The 21666-nt window shown below is 33.1% G+C and overlaps 2 protein-coding genes and 1 non-coding gene across 5 annotated transcripts; all 3 read right to left on the reverse strand.

The window, feature by feature from the left end:
• Positions 1-4767: 4767 nt before the first annotated feature.
• LOC131622382 (peroxisomal membrane protein PEX14) lies at positions 4768-12065 on the reverse strand. Of its 3 annotated transcripts, none has more exons than XM_058893410.1 (12): positions 11912-12065; positions 9603-9847; positions 9464-9503; positions 9131-9324; positions 8757-8946; positions 8523-8612; positions 8061-8089; positions 7880-7922; positions 7729-7796; positions 6119-6163; positions 5820-5888; positions 4768-5523 (listed from the first exon to the last, which is right to left on the reverse strand). In XM_058893410.1, the coding sequence occupies exons 1-12, from the start codon at positions 11973-11975 to the stop codon at positions 5041-5043; spliced, it is 1560 nt and encodes a 519-aa protein (XP_058749393.1). In that variant the 5' UTR covers positions 11976-12065; the 3' UTR covers positions 4768-5040. The 3 variants fall into 3 exon arrangements, with proteins under 3 accessions (XP_058749393.1, XP_058749392.1, XP_058749394.1); XM_058893409.1 differs by having other exon boundaries at positions 8061-8098; XM_058893411.1 differs by lacking the exon at positions 5820-5888 and having other exon boundaries at positions 8061-8098.
• A 1676-nt stretch (positions 12066-13741) lies between these two features.
• Positions 13742-16537, reverse strand: LOC131622367 (protein KINESIN LIGHT CHAIN-RELATED 3-like). The gene is made up of 3 exons (XM_058893395.1): positions 16382-16537; positions 14390-16148; positions 13742-14206 (listed from the first exon to the last, which is right to left on the reverse strand). The coding sequence occupies exons 2-3, from the start codon at positions 16120-16122 to the stop codon at positions 14020-14022; spliced, it is 1920 nt and encodes a 639-aa protein (XP_058749378.1). The 5' UTR covers positions 16123-16148; positions 16382-16537; the 3' UTR covers positions 13742-14019.
• Positions 16538-20390: 3853 nt separating this feature from the next.
• On the reverse strand, positions 20391-20470 carry TRNAL-UAG (transfer RNA leucine (anticodon UAG)). Its single transcript has one exon. It is a non-coding gene; the product is annotated as a tRNA-Leu (tRNA).
• Positions 20471-21666: the final 1196 nt, after the last annotated feature.

The following is a 21666-nucleotide window of genomic DNA, read 5'->3' on the forward strand; positions in this document are numbered from 1 at the left end:
AATTCTTAAACTCTTTCACTCATGATCATATAGCATTTTTCCTTGTACCCTCACAAAAATTCTTGCATTTATATTCAATAATTTCGCTTACAAATTCAATTATGTTGTATTTCGACATCAAAAATATCATAATCGTTTGAAATTGAGGGTCATTGCATAAATCTATTTTTAACTTCATCATGAATTGTCTTATTTTTCCTTGGTTGTAGGTATGATGTATTTTGATGTTGTCAATAAAGTTAATTCATTATAAGATGTTGTTTTGAAAGATCCTCAACCAAGCATTGTACACATTGATGTTGGAAAAGAATTTAACAATAAACAGAAGTTTACGTCACGTGAACATATGCTTCAATGGATCCGTATGGAAGTTTCCAGATAAGGTTTAAGGATAGTTATTGGGAGGTCGGATTCTAGTTCATTTAATAGATAGATATTTGCTACGATGATATGCAAAAGAAGTTACTGGTATAAAGAACCTATTCAAAAATTGAAACATGATGACACCAAAACAAGGAAATATGAATTTACTTTTAAGTTGCATAGGTGCCATAAGTTGAATAATACTTGGATATTAATTTGATTGTAGTCTATGTAATTATGGATTGAGGAGCAAGTTAATTGGTCATCCAATTCTATGACGTCTAAATTCTAAAGAGAAGAAACTAGTTTTTGAGATGACATTGAACATGGTTTATTCTAAAAACATACTCAAAACTTTGAAAAGGAAAAGACCCAAAAGTTTCTTAAATAAGAACGCTATAACAAAGATAGCTATAACAAATCTCGTCTAGTGTTACACTATTAGAGCATTAGTCCCTAATCTAGATAAACACAGAATTAAACAAGAACGAAGACAGTCATCTCAAGCCATCCTCCAACACACATGACACTAAGACTCCTCTACCTGAATATATGCAATCAACGACATAAATAGCCACACAACAACAAACAGGGATGCGAATGTATTCAACATATGTTAGCGGTGTATAACACAAATATAGGATGGATACACAAAATAATTCCATCAACATCAATCATTCACAATGCAATATTATGTATACAATGGACACCTCGACCTTACTCTGATGCATGTGGTACCAATATTTAGAAGTTCAAAGGTATGTTATTGAATACGTTCACGAGTTACAACACTAAATCACTGATCACAACACTAGATTAGGACTCGTTGCTGATCACAACACTAGACCAACACTTGTCAACGGACCGAAGTCTCACCTAAATCCGAAATACATGAATGCATGAAAATGATACATAAACAATTACATGAAGACATCACCACTACCTCTAACTCTGACATTAACACATCGATTCCACCACTGAACCGAACTCAAAATTAACCAATGTATGGTCACAATAAACAGTTTAACCATCAAATCGAATAGTTCAAACAAAATCAATTATTAAATTCATCATAATAATCAATTATTAAATTCATCATAATAATCAAATATTAAAATGCAACCTAAGAGTCAAAGTTATATAATTTCTCATCAATAATCATCTCAACATCAATATCCCTCCTTACGGGGTAATCATTAATTCAATTAGAACAATAAAAAATATTTACACTCACTAACCATCAAATAGCGTTACAGAACAAGTAACACATCATAATCACGTCCTTAAGTTCACATTCAACATATGGGGACATTACCATATGGTATTCCTCTGCGTTAGCTTTGCAATGCTTTGAATCGCGCCTCAAACGAATCAGAGAACTCAAGTTACGCACGAAACAAAATTCGATGACATGCCTGGAACTAAAACCATGGCCTGCTATGGCCACCTGTAGCAGCTACTACAACCCGTAGTAGCTTCCAGATCAGATTTTCACACAAATATGACTTTCCCCATTGGAGCACTTCAGAAGCTCCGATTAAATTCTATAAAAACCAGAACACTAAAAAATATTCTTATAATAATTATAACATCAAACAACATCAAATATGCAGATCCACATCACTTAATCATCAATCCAATAACATGTTCATCACTTGTAAGAATTTTTAACAAGAACAATAAATTTAGAATTTACAAATTCATTGCATATGAAATTCAACACATAATTACAACATACAATCGTATCAAGTTCCATCAATTAACATACAATGATTTTGAGAAGTTTGCACAACCATCTCTAATTCCAAAAACTCAAGAACTCCATCAATAGAGTAAAGGAAAGGGAAGAAGAAGAAGGTTAGGGACCTTCTTTATCCTATATGACATTAAGCACTCATATTTGAAACGAATTCTCCTACCTCTGATTTCACCAACAATTCCAAGCTTTATTAATGGTGTTTCTTCCTCTCCCAAACTTGTCTCTATTTTTAACTTTTGTCTTTCTCACATTCTGACTTTTTTTCCAACTTTTTTTAACCTCCGATTAACCTAATTTTCCTTTTTTATATATATTCAAGTCTCCCTACACCTCTTTTTACCCACCACATCCTATTTTCTCCTTTATTCTCTATATTCTAATTTTTAATTATTTATAATAGGGTTAATAGGTATTTACACCCCTGTAATGTAAGCGAATTTTGTTTTTCCCCCCTCTGTTGCCAAAGGCAGGTTTTGGCAACGGTTTTTTCAAAAAATCGTTGCCAAAACCTGTCTTTGGCAACGGAGGGGGAAAAAGCAAAATTCGCTAATATTACAGGGTGTAAATACTTATTAACCCTTTATAATATATCAATGCTACTCTAATATTTCTATTATTCACTAACTAATATAAACAATAATATGAATAACTCTTCAACTTCTAATATTATCTTAATATTTTAATTAAATTTATAAAGTTAAAATCTCACTATTCCCGATTAATTATTCCATCGCCTGAAATAAATAAACTAAATTAACATAAAATCATAAAAACAAACTGAAAAATTCCCAATAATTATTTAATATTAATAGTAAAATATCTTAATACTATTAAAATAAATATGGGATGTTACAATTCTCCCTCACTTAAAATATTTTCGCCCACAAAAATTTACCTAAAGGAAACAAAGTCAGATAAGACTCATCTGACTATCCCGCTCCCATGTGCACTCTCTCGAGCATGTTCTCCCCACACTACCTTCACCAACGTGATCTCCTTACCTCTTATGTGTTTCACTTCTTGATCCTCTACCCTTAACGGAGATGCCTCAATAGTCAAATTCTCTCTAACTTGAACATCATCCACTTGAACCCCGTAAGACATATCAGGAATATACTTCCGCAACTAAGACATATGAAAAACACTACAAATTCGAAAGAGACGGTGGTAAGGCGACTCGATAGCCAACTTCGCCAACCCTTTGTAGAATCTGATAAGGATCAATGAAACGAGAAATGAACTTCTTAAACTTCAACACACGACCAACACCAGTTACCAGAGTAACTCTCAGAAACACACGATCATTCTAATTCATACAAAGCACAACACTTAGTTATCTGTTGAACGATATCAAATCCAAGCACAACACTTTCTCCTAATTCCTACGAACACAAAGGTGTCCTACACCTTTTACCATACAAAGTCTCAAACGGAGTCATTCTAATACTAGAATGAAAACAGTTGTTATAAATAAACTCAACCTGTTGCAAATAACTATCTCAACTACCACTTTGTTCCAAAACACAAGCTCTCAGCAAATCTTCTAAAGACTAGATAGATCTCTCTATCTCACCGCCTGTCTGCAGATGGTAAGCAGAACTCAACCTCAACTTAGTCCCCATAGTTGTCTGCAAGCTCTCTCAAAATCTTGATGTGAATCTTGAATTTGTATCCAAAACAATACTCGACGGAATGTCATACAACCTCACTATCTCAATGATGCAGATATTTGCAAACTTCTGCAACGGATAATTGGCCTTTATTGGGAAAAAACGAATCGAATTAGTCAATATATCCACAGTTACCCAAATCATATCACTCCCTTTCACAATCTTTGACAAACCCGTGACAAAATTCATAGAGTCGACTTTTGTGTATTTGAATGACACAACACCCCCCACTTTAATTTCGGATCTACGGGGACATACTTCTGTCAATCTGAAAATCAAACTGATTACTCCCCTACAATATCTAAAAAATTGGAGAGTTGTCAAACTCGAGTATCCTTCACCCTCAATAGACAACGAAGAAAAACTACAGTTCACATTGCTCGAACTGAAGACAGGTAATGATTTGAAGGTGATGTATAGTAGTACTTTTTATCATTACTCAAGAAATGGTCTAATTGAAGTGGACGCAACGATTCAAAGATCAACCGATGACGTTATAAAAATGTTGCAACGTCCAGAATTACCTATTATTAATAACATATAATGTTAAATTTATGTAATGTTTATCTAAATAATGTTTATTTTAAAATTAATCTAAGTTATTTGAATTTCATTATGTCATAATTGTTTTTGCTTTGATCTATCCAACACAATTTCAGAGATGCATATTTGAATTGCCCACTGAATAATGAACTAAGAAGAATTCCGAATGTGTGTCTCTATTTTATTCATACCGAGATGCATCTCGAGATCAATTTTTTACAAAATAAGGGTCACAATTTTTACTTCTTTTGTGCATGAAAATAGAACGTTCGAATATTCATCTTCAGACATTGGGGACATTATAGTCTTTTCCCAGTGGTGTGGGAGAAGGCATAAAGTGGAATGATCATTTCCTTCTGCTTTTGTGTCTAATTCTTGAACTTTGTTCTTGATTATCTATGTGAGCTATTCAGGATTTTTAAACATACTACGTTTAATATAAGAATACATGATAATTTAATTGCACTCCATACAGGTATTTTGCAGCTGCTTATACTGATAACGGTAAAAATGTAACATGTATCATAAAACCACTATAATAGAGCAAACTTTAGTACCATATTCTTTCATGAAAAAAGACACCTGCATTTGCATCTTGTAATGATGTCCAGTTTATGAAACAAAGATTGTATCAGTTTATCCAGAATCTAGGACCACTCCAAGCTTTATTTCCAACTTCATGTTTTTCATGATATAGATTCACCTTCATTGCTCTTCGTATTTGGTTTCACGGTCTTCTTGTACGACTTGTATCTCATTGGAGCTAACATTGCTTCCCTCTACAGCACCATCAGTTTCCAATGGTTTTGGGATCTCATGCACCCCATTAGAGTCAGAGGTGTCTGAAGATTGAGTTTCTGACTGATTATCTGACACCGGTTCTTTTTGAACAGCTTGTTTTGGGCGTCTGATTGCTTCTGCAGCTTCTGCCATAGCGATTGGTGGAGGTTGAGGAGGAACCCACGCACGTGGTAGGGGCTGCTGACTGGGCGTGGTGCCATTAGGTGCTCCATTAGACACATTTTCATCAATCTCCCTGATTCTGACATTTTTCTTCTGCCACCAGTGGGATGGGTCATCCCCATTTGATTGAGTAGTATCTTGGACTTTGGTATACAATTCCTCGCCATATGCTTGAGGCTGAAACACTTGGCTAGACGTGTTTTGAACCTGACCAATCTCCCAAGGCTGCCCAGGAGAAGTTGAAACACAATCAAATTCATGTGAAATAATACCACTAAGGCATTGAGAAAAGAAAACTTACGCACAAATTTAATGTTAATAGGTGTGTGTGCCAATAATTGTTATAGAATAGAAGCCAGAACTTAACTTGCATAATTATATTTTCACAATGATGGTCATATTGACAGAAAATCCTCAAAAATGAACCAAAATAAAGTTTAAAAAAGACGTATTTAACTTTGTTAAGTAAAAACTTCATAAACCTAAACTACTTAGGAAAGGTAAAGCACTTTGTAATAAACCTTAGATCTAGGCAATATGCGAGGATCTGATGGCTGTTGACTTGGGTTGGGGGGTAAATCATTGATCTCCTGCATTAAAATCCAATGTTTTATACAAGGAATAGGTCACATAAAATTGGCATACTAAATAGAGAAGCAAAATTTTATTTGCAAACCATAATCTTTAACTTCAGTGACACCTTTCCTCGCATATATAACTTACCTTTTTCAAATAATTTTCATATAATTTATATTAATGATGCACAAATGAGGTTTATGGTTTTAACATGCAATTGAGTTTATCAAGATTAAAAGTTTACTCTGATGTTAGAAGGCTTCTCTCCTCTTTGGACCATGGCCATTATCTGCAAAAATAATTGTAGAAGTCAATAAATATAAGCCTTACAGAAGATGAATAACACTATTGCAGAATTCTAAAGAGAATGCAGGGGAAAAAAGGGAGACATGTGAATTGTGATGCATATGGAATCCCCTGTCCACCCAAACCTCTAAAATTCAACTACTGCCTAACTCCTCTTCCCCTTCTTATTTAGTCCACTTTCTAGGGGAGTTACCGAAACCATTCCGATAGAACCAACTGGTATATTATTACTGAAAATGGGGAAGAATCCCCTTTGATTACAAACAATGCAGCACTTCGAGGGTCTGCCTAACTCCCAATGCCTTAAGGCCCTATTTATAGGAAGCATGCCTTACTTGTCCTAACTACCTCTCAACAAATCTACAATCTACTTAACTAACGAGTACCAACATCTTAACTAACCATATCAGACCTATCACATTCCCATTTGAATCTAATAACACAAGCTATCCCGACAGTTAAACACTTCACTTTATTTTTCTTTTTTCTGCAGTAAGGGTAGTGACAGCCCCTCTACGATCTTTAATTTTAAATTTATCCCTTCTTTAAAACACATGCAACCACTCTTTTCATTCATCCTGTTCGAATGCAGCCCATCTTTCTCCCTCCTAGAAAAAACTTAAGTCAGACATATCAATTTGCTGCTTAAGGAGCATAGCAAAAAAAATACTTCTCTAATTCAACCACACGGGAGAAAGGATTCAATTATTCAACAAAATTTAAATGTTCCCACCAGAATCAATGTTCAATCCATGTCAGGAATAATATTTATATATGATATAAGAATAGATAACACCAAAGGAAATACTAATTTTGAGGCTTCATTCAAAACTCTTGCTACAGGGAGAAGCAGACCCTTAGATAATTCGATTGCAATTGAAACAAGAATAGCTAATCTTAATCATGTTCATAAATATGACGTCCAAGATAAGTATTTTGTTAATTGTTTTAAGAAACGAAATTAGAGACAGAAAAGGTAATGTACAACTCAAAGAAAAATGAAATATCCTAGAAAACAAAAATAAATAAAATAAAATCAGACAAAAAAAGGTTCAATACCATGAATTGAAGGGATTCGCATTAAGGATCAAATCAGTGAATGTATTTCTTAATTAAAACAGACAAAATGGAGAATGTCATCGGAAACAAATACTCTTAAATACTTGAATCAGCTAACAGGTGAAGCAAATAAAGTAAATTGGGCATCAATTATGCAACCAAGACTCAAGATTGGGATAACCAGTGCCAACATACACACTAATACAGCACAATAGACTTAAATATATAGTTAAAAATATCAAGTATGCCCACCCTGACTTGGGTATTTCCGTAGCAAAACTAATAAATACAATAGTCATAACAGAAAGTTATAATCCATGTCATGTCCCAATGTAATTAATGCCTAAATGTAATATTTTGATTTTAATTGAAGTGATCTACAAGATAGGAAGACATTGCTGAAATGGCAAGCATCTAAATATGAGCCAGAAGTAAAAGGCAAGGCAGGGAGGTGGGAAAAAAAACTATACAAGCGATATAAAATACTACCTCCATATATGATTTTGGATGAGGAGGACCTGATGGTTCAACAGATGCAGGCGGGGATAATGATCTCCCTGCATACAACATTCTAATTATAAGTAACATAATTCAGAGAATAAGACTAATTTAGTTAAGATCTAATAATAAGTATTACAACCTGAACGCAAGTCATAGTCAGCCTTGCCATTCGCAACCAGTCGCTGCATGTATTTAAAATAAAATATGGCCGTGAAAAGTTAAAACATAAGACAACTCAAACCAGGATCAGGAAAGGTGTGCAAAAAAAAAACTCGTAAAAGATGATGCGAATGTCTCTTTGAGTTCTATTTATATCTGACCTTCAAACTTGTTTGACTGACTCGGAGATCTTCTTGCCCTAAGACAGAGATATCATAAGGGACATTTTATTCCATAATTTGGCAGAAATAGATATTCAACAAGAACTTCAAAATTCAAAATTCTAAGTAACTGGTAAAATTCTCCAGCATAAGTAGGCAATAATTTCTGATGTTATGCCACCAAAATATCAGGAAGCCTAAACAGTTGTATGAAATCAAGCTTAAGGGAATAAACGGGTTTCCTGACACAGTCATGAAGCCAGAAGTCCATTTACAATTTTAAAAACACAGATAAAATTTGTCAAAGCTCTTAGTCACCAATGAACCACCTTGTTGCACTCTTAAGGGGTTATAAATAACCACCTCTATTGGCAAGTCATAAATGAAAACCACAACAGAATATTCAAAGTAATAGTAGCCTCTCATGTCAGGCCAATACATTAAATAGCAACACCCAATTACCTTCCAATCTTCTTATTGCATTTGTCATTAACTTCATTTCTTGTATTTGCTTATCTAAAAGACTCACAACTTCCACGAAGTATTTCCTTTCTGCAAAGTATAATAAACCAGATGTTGCAATAAGGCAGTAATTACAGTAATTTTTCAGAATAAATCAAGGCCCGCAAGAGTAGAGGTGTCAAAACAAAACAAAGACATTTTATATCATGCAAATTAAAGTTCCGTTAAACCCACCTTCACCCTTTGAAGCCAGCATATCTTGGCTTGCTTTTGCCACATCTGCAGCTGCAGCTGCTGCTGATTTTGCAGCTTGAGCAACTTCTTCAGCCAGAGTAGGTTTGCTGTTAGCTTCCTTTGATAGTTCATCATCTTCATCTAAGACAACCTTGCGTATCCAAGATTTTAACCGAGGAAGAAGGGAATTCTAAAACATGAAGCATTCTTGAAGTTCAGAAGAATACAAAAATGTGACAAAAATTGTACATGTATCAAAATATTAATTACAATAAATGAATAAAATTTCAATAAAAAACTGAGAATAGCACTCAACCATTAAGATACTGATTTAGATGGCATCATAATTCATAAACAACAGTTAGTGGTAATACCTTAATTATCAAAACTGTTCCAGCACCTGAAGCAGTCAGGACTCCAACTAAAATAAGGGCATGAGACCAGTGATATTTGGTTCGTGATAAGGTTCCTGATGAAGTATTAACACCAGCAGAAGCAGGTAAAACAGGCTGCAAAGTTTGCTGTTGGGCCTGTTGCTGAATATTTGATGATGATTTCAATTGCCCATCTGTTAGCATATTATAACAGCCATGTTTAAAATGAAACTGAAACAATAATCCATCCAGTTTAATTGAAATTAATCCAATGCAGATATCCCATGCAATTTGATTCAACCCAAAGGAAAAGTGCATTATTTAATGTTTCACCTTGATTTCCACCATCTGTTTGCACAGTCGGAGCCGCATCCTGTGATATTTAATTAAGATAAGAATAAAAAAAGATGAACATACAAGAAAGTGTCTGAAAGATAACTGTTTCACAAAAAAAAAAAAAGCCCTGGCTTACAGGCACACGCCGAAAGGCTTCATCAATCTCCTCCTTTGTAAGGCCCTTCTTCTCCAGAAATGACCGCCTGTACATAACGGGTGAACCTTTAACTTTTGGGTGTGAAAGAAATTTTACAGCATTCTGAACTTGTTCTTCCCGCAATGGTTCTGTGTTCACAAAGACTGATGTTGTTGAACTGGGTTTAACAGACTCATCTACAGCATTTTGCTGATTCAAGTTTGTTGGTTGGATAGTTTCAGCACCTAAATCTCAAAAGAGAATCAGCAAATCAATTTTATCATAACCAAAACAATATAACTGGCAACTTATCTGTCATATTCTGCTAGCAAATCCTATCAATCAAGGAAAAACTAAAGAACCGTACATTAAAATGATGACAGCAACATAATCTTCGGTATAAGAAAAATAAAGAATCTGTTGAGAAATATGATTTATCATTACATGTTCTGGTAATTACTAATAGTTCACCGCAGTAAAAGGTATTAGTCTTGTCATGATATCCTTTAAGTATAAAACTAAAGATAAAGCAGTTGAGGTTTGGTATTAAAATTAATCAAAGTATTGTTTGTAAAATATATTTTCTCATTTATCTTCCTGGTCTTATGGTTTTCTCTTTTTCATATTATTCTTGTATATGACAAAAAAATCTTAAAAAGTTGCAATAAAAATCCTCCACAAACGATAGTATGGTACAAATAAAGTCGTAGCTTCTTTATTTTTTCTAGGATTAGAATAATAGGAAGTATACATAAATTCCTTATAGACACCTAACACATTGGTCCCGTTGCAATTTTATTATAATCGGTCTAAATAAGCGAGTCCCCCTTAGATATTGTAAAGGGCAAGTGCGAATATAGTATGTGTAAATATCATTACCATTTATCAGCCACAATCCAAAATGATAAGCATAAGTATTACCATTAACCTAAATTTGCTGATTTTCAATGTTGTCGTGAGTAGAGTCCATCTTTTACGGATAAATTCCAATTAAATATTTTCTAGATGACTCAAAATGGTAAAGAATATTTGAACAATATAAAATCAGAATATAGAATAGCATGAGCCAATAATATGCAACCTTAAATAAATGGGATTATGGGAGATCAATTTAAAGGAGGCTCATTGAAGTTATCCACTGTCAATGAAACAATTTAAAGGATAGAGGAAACGAACATTTCCAATTGAAGAGAGGTCAAAAGAAGGAAAGAAATTATCAAAGAAACTATGCAACCAGTTTTATAGTATTCAAAGAAGATCAATGTTGTTGACTAACTTAAAAATATTAAGACCTATGTTATCAATCTCAGATAGCAGCGCGGCACAACCATTCCCAAAAAAGGGAACGGGAGCAAGGAACAGAACGGCCGATATTTTAGTGACTACGGACACTAATACAGTTAATAGTAATGAAACATAGTTGTTAAAAACTAAAATAAATTAATCAAAGTTGATGAAGTATTAACATTAATAAGTAAAAACCATAAGTCTTGAGCAAAAGATACTCCCAAATGCCAATAAAATTCAATAAGATAATGGCCGGAACAGCCGAGTTTGTAAATTATGCAAGTTTTGTGGGAAAACTAAGGAAAACAGATTACAAGTCACATAAATATGACAATCACGATATTCTACATTTACCGAAAACAGATTACTGGATTACCAAGTTGTGTGATTCTTCCAGACTAGAGCTATATATGGACTCCAAGAAAGGAGGATGATTATGTTTTGCCTAAAGTCTGTTTGGAAATTGGAACCATAAATTGTGGAGATTAATTAATTTTTTCTAAAAATTGAAATGCTGCTTGAAAATTCAAATTTCCAAATTGTTTAATCATCCCAAAACACAGTCTAAAGAAAACTCCAAGAATCGGAGAAACCGAGAAACAAAATGAGACTGTCATGGTGTAGCTTCACCTAACTTTTTTGTATATAGAATCCGAGTAGTGATTTGTTGCTTACTGTTATTTTAGTGAATGAGAATTAAACATTAACGTTTGCAGCAGTGAGGTAATCACTAATCATGTACAAGAATATCGAATAAAAAATTAACAGTCAACATTCAACAAAAAAATTAAGCTCCAAAAATGTGAGAAATTATCAGTTAATCGAGCGAGAACTAACGAGGACGATACGAATCGTGAAAATATAATACGTAACAGAGAGAGGAACAAAAAGCAAAAAGAATTATTCAAAGTGAAAAGTAGAATCGGAATATGCTACGATTTGACGAGCGATGAAATTACGGATTCTATGACGATCGATGATAAGAGATGCGAAATGAATAAAAAGGAGATAGAATTGAAAACCTTGGTTTGCATCGGTGGCGGTGGCGGTAGCGACGGGAGGAGGAGGTGGTGATTGTGTTGCCATGTTTTTGTGATGAGATTACAGTGAAGTGTGTGAAGACGAAAGAAAAAGAGTTGAGATTACATATGATATATATAAGGTGAATTCTTATCTACCCAACTCAAAAAGTTGGGTAGAGTTACCTTCCATGTAAAATTTCTTGGAAACAACAAAATTTGTACTATTTTATAATTAATTAAATATGTTAAAATTAAATAGAACTTTGTGATTGGTTGAAGGTACACTACCCACCTTTTTGTGATGGGTAGAGAAGTTGTCCCCTATATATAATATTGAATTATTTTTACACTGTCAACCAATCACCACTCATGTATCTAATTAAACCACTTTTTATTTAAAAAAAAATTAATGACATGGATCATTTATGATTTTCTATTGGATGACAGTGTAAAACTATTTTACACTGTCAGTGCACTACCTTTTAACTCTATTATTAATAATAAAATGTTAATAAAAATAGTTTATAAATTAATAAATAAATTAAAATAAAGATAAATAACAATAAACAATAGAATAAAGGGTTTAATGGATATGCACCGACAGTGTAAAACAGTTTTACACCGTCATCCAATAAAAAACAAGCAATTTGCTATGTCATTAAAAACTTTTAAAGATAAAAGTGTGATAGAATTGGATACATGGTTGTGATTGGTTGACGGTGTAAAACTATTTTACAGTAAGTGCATCACCCATTTTAGTTAAAATAAAAAGTAATCTAAAGCAATTGCAATTTATGGGTTAACACTATATAATTATTAGTGCTAAATAATTATAGTAACCAACAACTAACACCTATTTTTAAGTTTGAAATCTTTACATAAATGATATTTAAAATGATGTTTGAAATTTAATATTCATTGATAGCTATTAAAATTTTTAAATTATTCATTAATTGTAATATTTGAAATGACAATATATTATTGTCAATATAAACAATAAAGTATTTAAAATTAATTTTAAGATATTGAATATATATATATATATATATATATATATATATATATATATATATATATATATATATATATATATATATATATATATATATATATATATATATATATCATATGAGAATGCAATATTTATATGAGAATGTGAGAATGAATCTGAACCATTGGATTTTAAAATAAATGGTGGAGATTATGACGTATCATATGAAAATAATATTTTTATATAAAAGTATGAGAATGAATCTGAACCATTAGATTTTAAAATTAACGGCCAAAATTATATGTGAATCTTTTTTTTCTTTTCTACATTATTTATTTATTTATTTTAATAATAGAGGGGAGAGAAAAAAAAGAATAATACATATATATATTATATTTTATCAACTGGTAAAATAAATGTATTTCAAGTATATTTTAGATTTTTTATTGCATAAATTTTATATTTCATATTGTTATAATTATTTGTGGATAAAATGGTTAAATATTTTAAATTCAAGATATAAATATGAAAATGTTATACTTTTAAGTCAACTCAGTTAATATTTGTTTAACAACATCATATACACGAGTTCGCACTCGCGACATTTCCTTTACCCACCTTTAAAAAATTCTTTACTAAAAAATATATACATTGAATTGGACATCTAGTTAGAAAATCAGTCATTATTGTACTAAAACAGAACGTGTTTTATATTATTAAAAAAAATATTAACATGATTAAAACATATCAATAATCTTAATTGAAATATATTTGGGGCAACAAAATTAGAAATTAAACACTATACAAATTTTTTAAATAATAATAATATTTTTTTTATCTCCTTACAATTCTAAATACATTTAAAATAAATGTATTTTATAGTGTAGTTTGGTGTGTTCCCATATTAATGCTATAATCTTATAAGAAAGATTGTTAGTAACTACAGTACATTGTATCTACAAATAATATAGCATAATTTTCTGTCAAATAAAATATAGCATAGTTTAGAAAGAATAAACCATTCAAATTCAGCCCCATAATATGAATTATGCTTTTTACCTAGCTTTTCTAGAGCTACATAGTGTTCCTTCATTTTACTCCTTGATCTCAAAGTTGTTTATAGATAAGTATTAACATCAAGAAGATTCTCAAGTGACATGGTTTTTCTGTTCCGAACTCTACCAGCTTCCTTCAACAACTCAGCCAATCTTCTCTTCTCATCAACAACATCAAAGTGTGCTGTCCCAAGCTTTTCCTCCCTCACAACCACAATGTACTCCATTAGATCAATTGCGTCGTTCGCCCTGAAATAGAATATCATACCGCATGAACAAAATAACTTTCACATAATAATTTTTCTTTTAACCGTGACAAATATCTTATGAGTGCGGTAGTCTGTTTTACAAATGCTCACCTGTTAAATTAATATTTGCAAACAAACAAGGGTATATAATAACAACAAAAAACCACAAAATAAGAATGGATACCTTCCCATTGCATCATATGTGCCAGCAAGATTGCTATATACTCCAAGTGTTTCAGGGTGATAAGGGCCATACTCTTTTTCCAGAACAACCTTTGCTTCTTCAAATAATTTTGCAGCCTCATTTAACTCACAAAGTTGCACACAACAAAGACCCATTTGATTCAGAACTATACCAAAGAAGGCAGATTTTTTCTCTCCCGTGGCACGAAGCTTCGAGACAGCATTCTTGAAAGCATTATAGGATTCAGTCTGGTTTCCCAATACATAGTATATGACTCCCATTTGAGCTTCAATTCCTGCTATTGTGTTCTGTTGACCAGGAGCATCATTGTGTATCTCTAAGGCCTTGTGCAGTAACTTGAGTGCCTGTTCAAGCTCATTCATTGACTCATAAATAGCTGCAACATTCACAAAACCACTAGCAATTTGCTCAGAAGGGACACCAGACATGGGATTTTCATAGATTTTAAGTGCATTTTCACAATATGATTTTGATTCTTTTGTCTTCCATGTCCTATTATACAACTCAGCCAAACGTACAAAGACCGACCCAACAGCAGGATGATTCCCTCCTTTGTGAGTCTTGAAAACCGCTAAGGCCTTTTTATACGCCAAGATGGCCTCATCGTATCGGGCCAACGACAGGAATGTGTCTCCAATGCTACAATCAACGGAAGCCACTTCCACTTCTTGGCCATTTGATACCATTGCAATGCTTGCTAAAACAAGATTCTCCAATGCAGCCTCATGATTTCCATTAGTTTCACATATAAGTCCCATCAATCTTCTATCCGCCGCCTCTTCAAGAGAAGAAGGTGAACCATTTGCTCCATGAATATCAAGAGCCATTTGACACAACCTCTCCGCCTCATCAAATCGCAATGCTTGAAAATTCGCTTCTGCTACATACCTACAAGTTTCACCAACTCTTGGATCTGTTACTCCTAAAACCATTCTTTGCACTTCCAACCCTTTTGTGTAACACATAATCGAGTTCTCAAGCTGGCCTAGCATGGCAAAAGTGTCTCCAAGCTGCATGTGACTCGCGAATTTCGCTATGGCATGTTGTTGACCTTCCCCGACAACAGGAATCTCGATCGATCTCTCTAAAATCGGAATCGCCTCATTGTAATGCCCCAGGCTGCAATATATTGCTGCAATAACATGCAAACACATAACCAAATCCAAACTCGGTTTCCCATTCGCAGATTTCTCAAACATTTTCATTGCTTGAATTGATAATTCGAGCGCTGTCTGAGGATTCCCACCTGACAAAATCAAGTCCCTTGCCTGCTTCAGCAAAAACGGTCCAAGCTCAGGATTATCTAACGTCGATTCTTTGAAATCTTGACTTTTCGACCTTGATCTTCCAATGGGAGAACTCTTCGGTTTTATAACACGGTTAGTGACCGTTGTATTTTGCTTTCTCAAAAGATTGTTGATGTCACTCTTCCTTTCAATAGGAGGTTTTGCATTAGGAGTTTTTCCCTTAGCTCTTGAATCCATCTTTATACCTTTCTCCATTTCCTTCCTCATTTGTTCTCCACCAATATGGTAAAATTCCGAATCAGTTATCGACCCATCACTCTCAGATCCAAAGCTTCTATTCTTCCAAGGTGATCGACGAGAAAAGTGTATTTCACATACACTTTGCGGCGAATAATTGGATTGATGTAAGATGTTCTTAGAGAGAGAATGATTCTCAAGTGTCTCATTATTCACAATACCTGGCATCTTTGATTCTATAGGAATCAAAGAACCTACAAAAAATAAACGTTCATTTTTTAATTAATTAATAAACCATAATTGCATTTTGTTAATAACATTGGACAATGAACAAGTTATTCATGATTAATTTTTAAAAAAAAAACACCAATACATAATCGCGGATTAACGAAAGGTAAGAAAATCAATGTATATATTGAGATTGGAATGCATAGAATAGAAGATGATGAAGATTGAAAGAAGAAGATGAATAAATAAGAAGAAATACCTTAAAACAATGAACACCAAACCAAAATGGAGATATGAAGCGGAGAGAGGAACGGGAAGGATTGAAATGACGAGAGATTAAAGAAGATTTGTGATATAAAAATGAAAGGTTTTTTGGTTTTGCAGAGTTGGAACGGAACTTCTTCCCAAACCAACTAACTGCGCGCAATCTGTAACAATACCTGCTATTTCCTTTGTCATTTCTTCCTACAACCAACGTTCCAATGCCACTTGGCATTTCTACATTTTTTTCTAATAAAATAATTTCTATATTTTAATCTATACCTGTTTTTAACTTTAATATTTTTTTACACGGTTTGTCAACTATAATCATTAAAATTTTAAGAATATTTTACTTTAGTTAGAATTATTTACAAAATTGTAGATATAGATTTGGGAATAGTGTTGCAATTGTTAAATCAGACCCAATTTAATTTAGGTTAAGATATTAATTTTACGAAATAGTTTGGGGGATGTCCACGATATAGGGTGATATTTATAATCCTTCACCAATTTCATCTTAGGATAATGGGTGATATTTATAATCCTTCACCAATTTCATCTTAGGATAATGGGTGATGTTTTTATGAATTAATGTACTATTTGATTTTATCGAGATCAGACGATCGTCTTGGCCTGTGAATTTTCTTCTGGTCGGTCCAAAGAAGAGGAGGGGGTACGTGCAATACACTATGATGTCAAAGTAAGGTTCTGAGTGTAAGCCAGTGAATGAAGTGAGTATAAATGAATTACCTGACCCTCTTGCGAAAGAGGGTATTTAGAGCCTCCAGCGTTAGACCAAGATAGTCTGTTTTCGGCTGGATTGTTGGAGGCCCAAAACGGGAGACTGCCAGGATCCTACGTGGTAAGGCAGAGTCAGTGCATGACTCTCATCCTAGATAGACTGCCCGTAGGGTTCGGAGGAGAAAGGCTGAATCTTCCATTAGGCACTTGACCATGTGCTCTGCGTGGGGCACGTGGACTGAAGCTCCAACGGCCGTAAGTGTGACTTTTATTAGGCCTTAATGTTGGATTGGGCCCTGGCTGATGATGGGCCTGCTCGCGGACCCAAACCAGAACACTACTCAAACATGGTGCAATTATTTTGGTTGATTTTATGACGAAGTGGAACATGAGAAAGACATTTTTATCATGAAGCAGAAAATGTGGTTGGAAATTTTAACAAAAGCAAATGAAGATCAATGGCATAACCTAATTCAATATGAAGGAGAATTAAAAGACAAAGAGATATAATTGTCCTTTATAAAGGCCATTTAAAAACACCCATCAAGTCCAAACAAAGGTCTGCATAGCTTGAGACTCTCCTTACATACGGCATAACATCTGTATAATATTTGGGAATGTGACTTCTTATCAACTTCCTAATCTTGAGTTGGACCTTACTTGTTGAACCATGATTCGTTCTCAGAACTTTATGACAATAGTCATAAACCTCGTTGTATTGTTCTAAGACTAAAGCATCTTATGTTTCTAGTTGTACCCCTTGCCCTAACTTCCTTTGAATGTGAGATGGAGTTTGTTTTTGAGGATGAAACCAAAAAGAAGAAACTTTGATACATTGGGACTCATTTACTACTTCAGACATGTAGTAAAGAAGAGAGAAAAAATTGGTAAGGAATGACCTCATTATATTTTATTTACCATTTTACTATTAATCTTGCTAGCATTTTTGTATTCCTAGGTATATAGCTATTTGCAAATGAGAAGAGAAATATAGAAAAGATACTCTCAAGGAATAAAAGGGTAAAGTCCACCTCTTCCCCTACTATTTTAGGGTCGTCGTTCAACCCCTCACGGAGAAGAATTTCTTAGTCCTAAAAGTGGTTAAACAATTTGCTCATAGTGCCCTTCTCAAGCTGAAGGTGACACTGAATCAAAGAAGAGAGAGATTAACACCTATAATCGAGGAGTGTTATGGGAAAAACTTGAAGACAAACCCAAAATAGAGAAATCTCACACTAGGTAATAATAATTGTTAACCTCATACTTTAACAGTTCGTCCATCTAGTTATGCTTCTTAAAACTTCTAGAAATGTTTGCCCCTAATGTCCCCAAGATTAGGAATGGTTACTGAGGCATTATTGAAAAAGTGATTTTAATTTCTTACCTCAGAAGAACGGTCCTAATGTATAGGAGTTAGTCACATAATCCTTCCATCACCTACAAAGGATTTATGATATAAACGCAAAGATGGCTAGCGGTTAGAGCAAGGTCTTCACTTCGGAGAAGATTTTTAAGGAGAGAAATGCCCTAAAAAGAAGTTGGAAGACTCAAAAGAGGAGTATGAGAAATTTTTGGCGATGTCATATAAAGATAAGGAGAAGTCTTTTAAGAACCTGAAGAAGGACCTTGAGAGTGAGTGAGTGAGTGAGTGAGTGAGAGGGAGAGGGAGAGTGACAGAGAGAGAGAAGAAAAAGAAGAAGAGGAAAAATAAGTTAAGATAAAATCTCTTAATTGTTAAAAGGTCCAACAAATAGGCCCCTGATTGTATTTCCAAGTTTCAAAAGGAGGTCAAAACATTAGAGCCCTCTCGGAGCTGAAGGAGAAAATTATCATTAAGCAGCATAAAGCCATTGGTGATAAAGAGTTTGTTTTGTATAGGTAGGAGTTAGCTAAGGTGATAATGGAGAAGGACTACAATGAGGTAGTTTGTTATGTATATTCAAGAGCGTCAATATTAACATTATAGAGTGAAGGGAAAATCAAAATCCAGAACCAATAGTCAAGATGAAGCATCGATATTATAAAGACACTCAAGTGCATTCAAGTGTTCTAATCACACTGTCCTCTACCCTAGGCGCATGAGGGCACATGATGTTTTACCGAAAGCAATGTTTCAAATACTTGATGTACATTAAATGTGTGTGTTCTTGATTCCACCTACATCCACCCAACATCATAAGAGATCTCATTCTCTCTCAAGAGGCATATTATAAACATAATGGCTTTCTCGATGAACTTTATAGGCTACTCTTATGGACTGGTCAAAGATCTAATAAGACTGGCTTAACTCAGAGGCTTAATCCAACCGAAGCGTTCGTTAGATGATGAACATGTGTACCTTCCCTCACAAATGTCATATGATAGTACGAATCTCATCCTCATCTCCACTGTCGACTTGCATCCAACAATTGTTCACAATCCACGCCAGGCCAACCAAGAATAGTTCTCACTATATCCCCTATATAAGTGTTACCCTGAGTCACACTCGAGTATTACTCTTATTCATACTTGCATAATTCCACATCTCTCAAACACTCATTTGAGCGTTGAAGTACTAACTTTGTAGATAACTCTTTCTATGATCAAACAAGACTTCTTCTATCACTATACAAGAAGCCCTTCCAAAGTGGTTATCCTCGACTTACTATCTACTCTCTGTTTCACTACAAAATAATATGGATTTTAAATTTTTTTTGTTTAGAGAGAACTTTTGCAAAGTCTTGGAAGAGAGAAGTTAATGCATTGGGACTATTGGAGCTTAATTATTTCATTGTACGATTCATATATCGTTTCTCAACTTTTTCTATTTTGTTTAATTGTATTATGAGTAACTTAACACTATTTTAAGAGAGATGTGTATATTAATCTTAGGAATAACCTTGTACTCTTAGATGCAATTATTCGTTTAATCTATCATTTTCATGTTGTTCTTCTAATGTTTATGCTTAATATTATTCATTGATTCATCAACGAATATAACAATATATTCAGTAATGAATTCAATATTCGTATTCGATATTAAGAGAATTTATATATCATTTAAAAAAGTAATTTTTAAAAAATATTTTTATTAATATATTTCTAAAAATAGTAGAAGTTATATGTAACTTATTTGTTATAAATTAAATAAGAATTTTAAAATTGAACTATTAATATATTCTTATAAGATATTTTAACAAAATAACAATCACACAAAATATTTTTCAAAAATGATATATATGAAAAGCTCCAAGTTTTCCCTCATTTTAAAAGAAAAATACTTAAATTGACGGCTGTGGGATTTGAACCCACGCCCTTTCGGACCAGAGCCTAAATCTGGCGCCTTAGACCACTCGGCCAAACCGTCTTGATTTTAATATTGATCCGTTTATAGTTTATAAACTTTTCTTTCTCTTAATTAAACATCTCAATTTGTTCACTTATATACTTCCTCTCTTTCAACATATATTATATACTTCCTCCGTCCAAAAATATAAGAGAAAAAAAATATTTTTCTTGTCCCAAAATATAAGAGAAAAAAATTAACTTTCATCTTTTCAAGGTGGAATTAAATGTACATTGCATTTAATTTACTTTCTCTTTCGTATTTTCTATGACCAACTACCGATCATAATTATTTTTACATATTCCCAATACAATTATTATAAGAAAATTACAAAAAATCATCATCCAAATTATTGTGTTTTTACTTTTCTTAATAAATGCGATTTTTATTTTTTAGCTAACATGTTGCTACGTTAGAGCATCCACATCGGTGGTGTCTTACCTATTTTAAAGCCACAAGTGTTAGAATATATTATTATTTTAATTTAAGTGGATCAAAGTTCTAAACCATTTTTCCTGCAGAAAACTACCGTAGTTTTTAAGAATTGTGAGACTAGAGAGTCCCAATTTAGACCACTCGGCCAAACCGTCTTATTGTTAATATTGATCCGTTTGTAATTTATAAACTTTTCTTTCTCTTAATTAAACATCTCAATTTGCTCACTTATATACTTCCTCTCTTTCAACATATATTATATATTTCCTCCGGCCAAAAATATAAGAGAAAAAAAATATTTTTCTTGTCCAAAAATATAAGAGAAAAAAAATTAACTTTCATCTTTTCAAGGTGAAATTAAATGTAAATTGCATTTAATTTACTTTGTCTTTCATATTTTCTATGACCAACCACCGATCATAATTATTTTTACATATTCCCAAGACAATTATTATAAGAAAATTATAAAAAATCATCATTCAAATTATTGTGTTTTTACTTTTCTTAATAAATACGATTTTTATATTTTAGATAATATGTTGTTACGTTAGAGCATCCACATCGGCGGTGTCTTACCTATTTTAAAGCCACAAGTGTTAGAATATATTATTATTTTAATTTAAGTGGACCAAAGTTCTAAACCATTTTTCCTGCAGAAAACTACCGTAGTTTTGAAGAATTGTGAGACTAGAGGGTCCCAATTTAGAGTTTTAAATGAGTGGTGTGAATATTTGAAAAATATTATGAAATTGTTTAAATAATTAAAAAGTGTGAATAAATAT

The sequence above is a fragment of the Vicia villosa genome, unplaced genomic scaffold, assembly GCF_029867415.1.
Source record: "Vicia villosa cultivar HV-30 ecotype Madison, WI unplaced genomic scaffold, Vvil1.0 ctg.000029F_1_1_3, whole genome shotgun sequence".
In the NCBI taxonomy this organism is placed as follows: Eukaryota; Viridiplantae; Streptophyta; class Magnoliopsida; order Fabales; family Fabaceae; genus Vicia; species Vicia villosa.

Excerpts from the sequence above, each read along its gene's own strand:
- LOC131622382 (XM_058893409.1), bottom strand. The coding sequence starts at position 11,975 with ATGGCAACACAATCACCACCTCCTCCTCCCGTCGCTACCGCCACCGCC. Across the intron at positions 8,947-9,130 it reads GAACAGTTTTGATAATTAAG|AATTCCCTTCTTCCTCGGTT; the intron begins GTATTACCACTA and ends TTCATGTTTTAG. Across the intron at positions 8,613-8,756 it reads GCTGGCTTCAAAGGGTGAAG|AAAGGAAATACTTCGTGGAA; the intron begins GTGGGTTTAACG and ends TATACTTTGCAG.
- LOC131622367 (XM_058893395.1), bottom strand. The coding sequence starts at position 16,122 with ATGCCAGGTATTGTGAATAATGAGACACTTGAGAATCATTCTCTCTCT. Across the intron at positions 14,207-14,389 it reads ACATATGATGCAATGGGAAG|GGCGAACGACGCAATTGATC; the intron begins GTATCCATTCTT and ends ATTCTATTTCAG.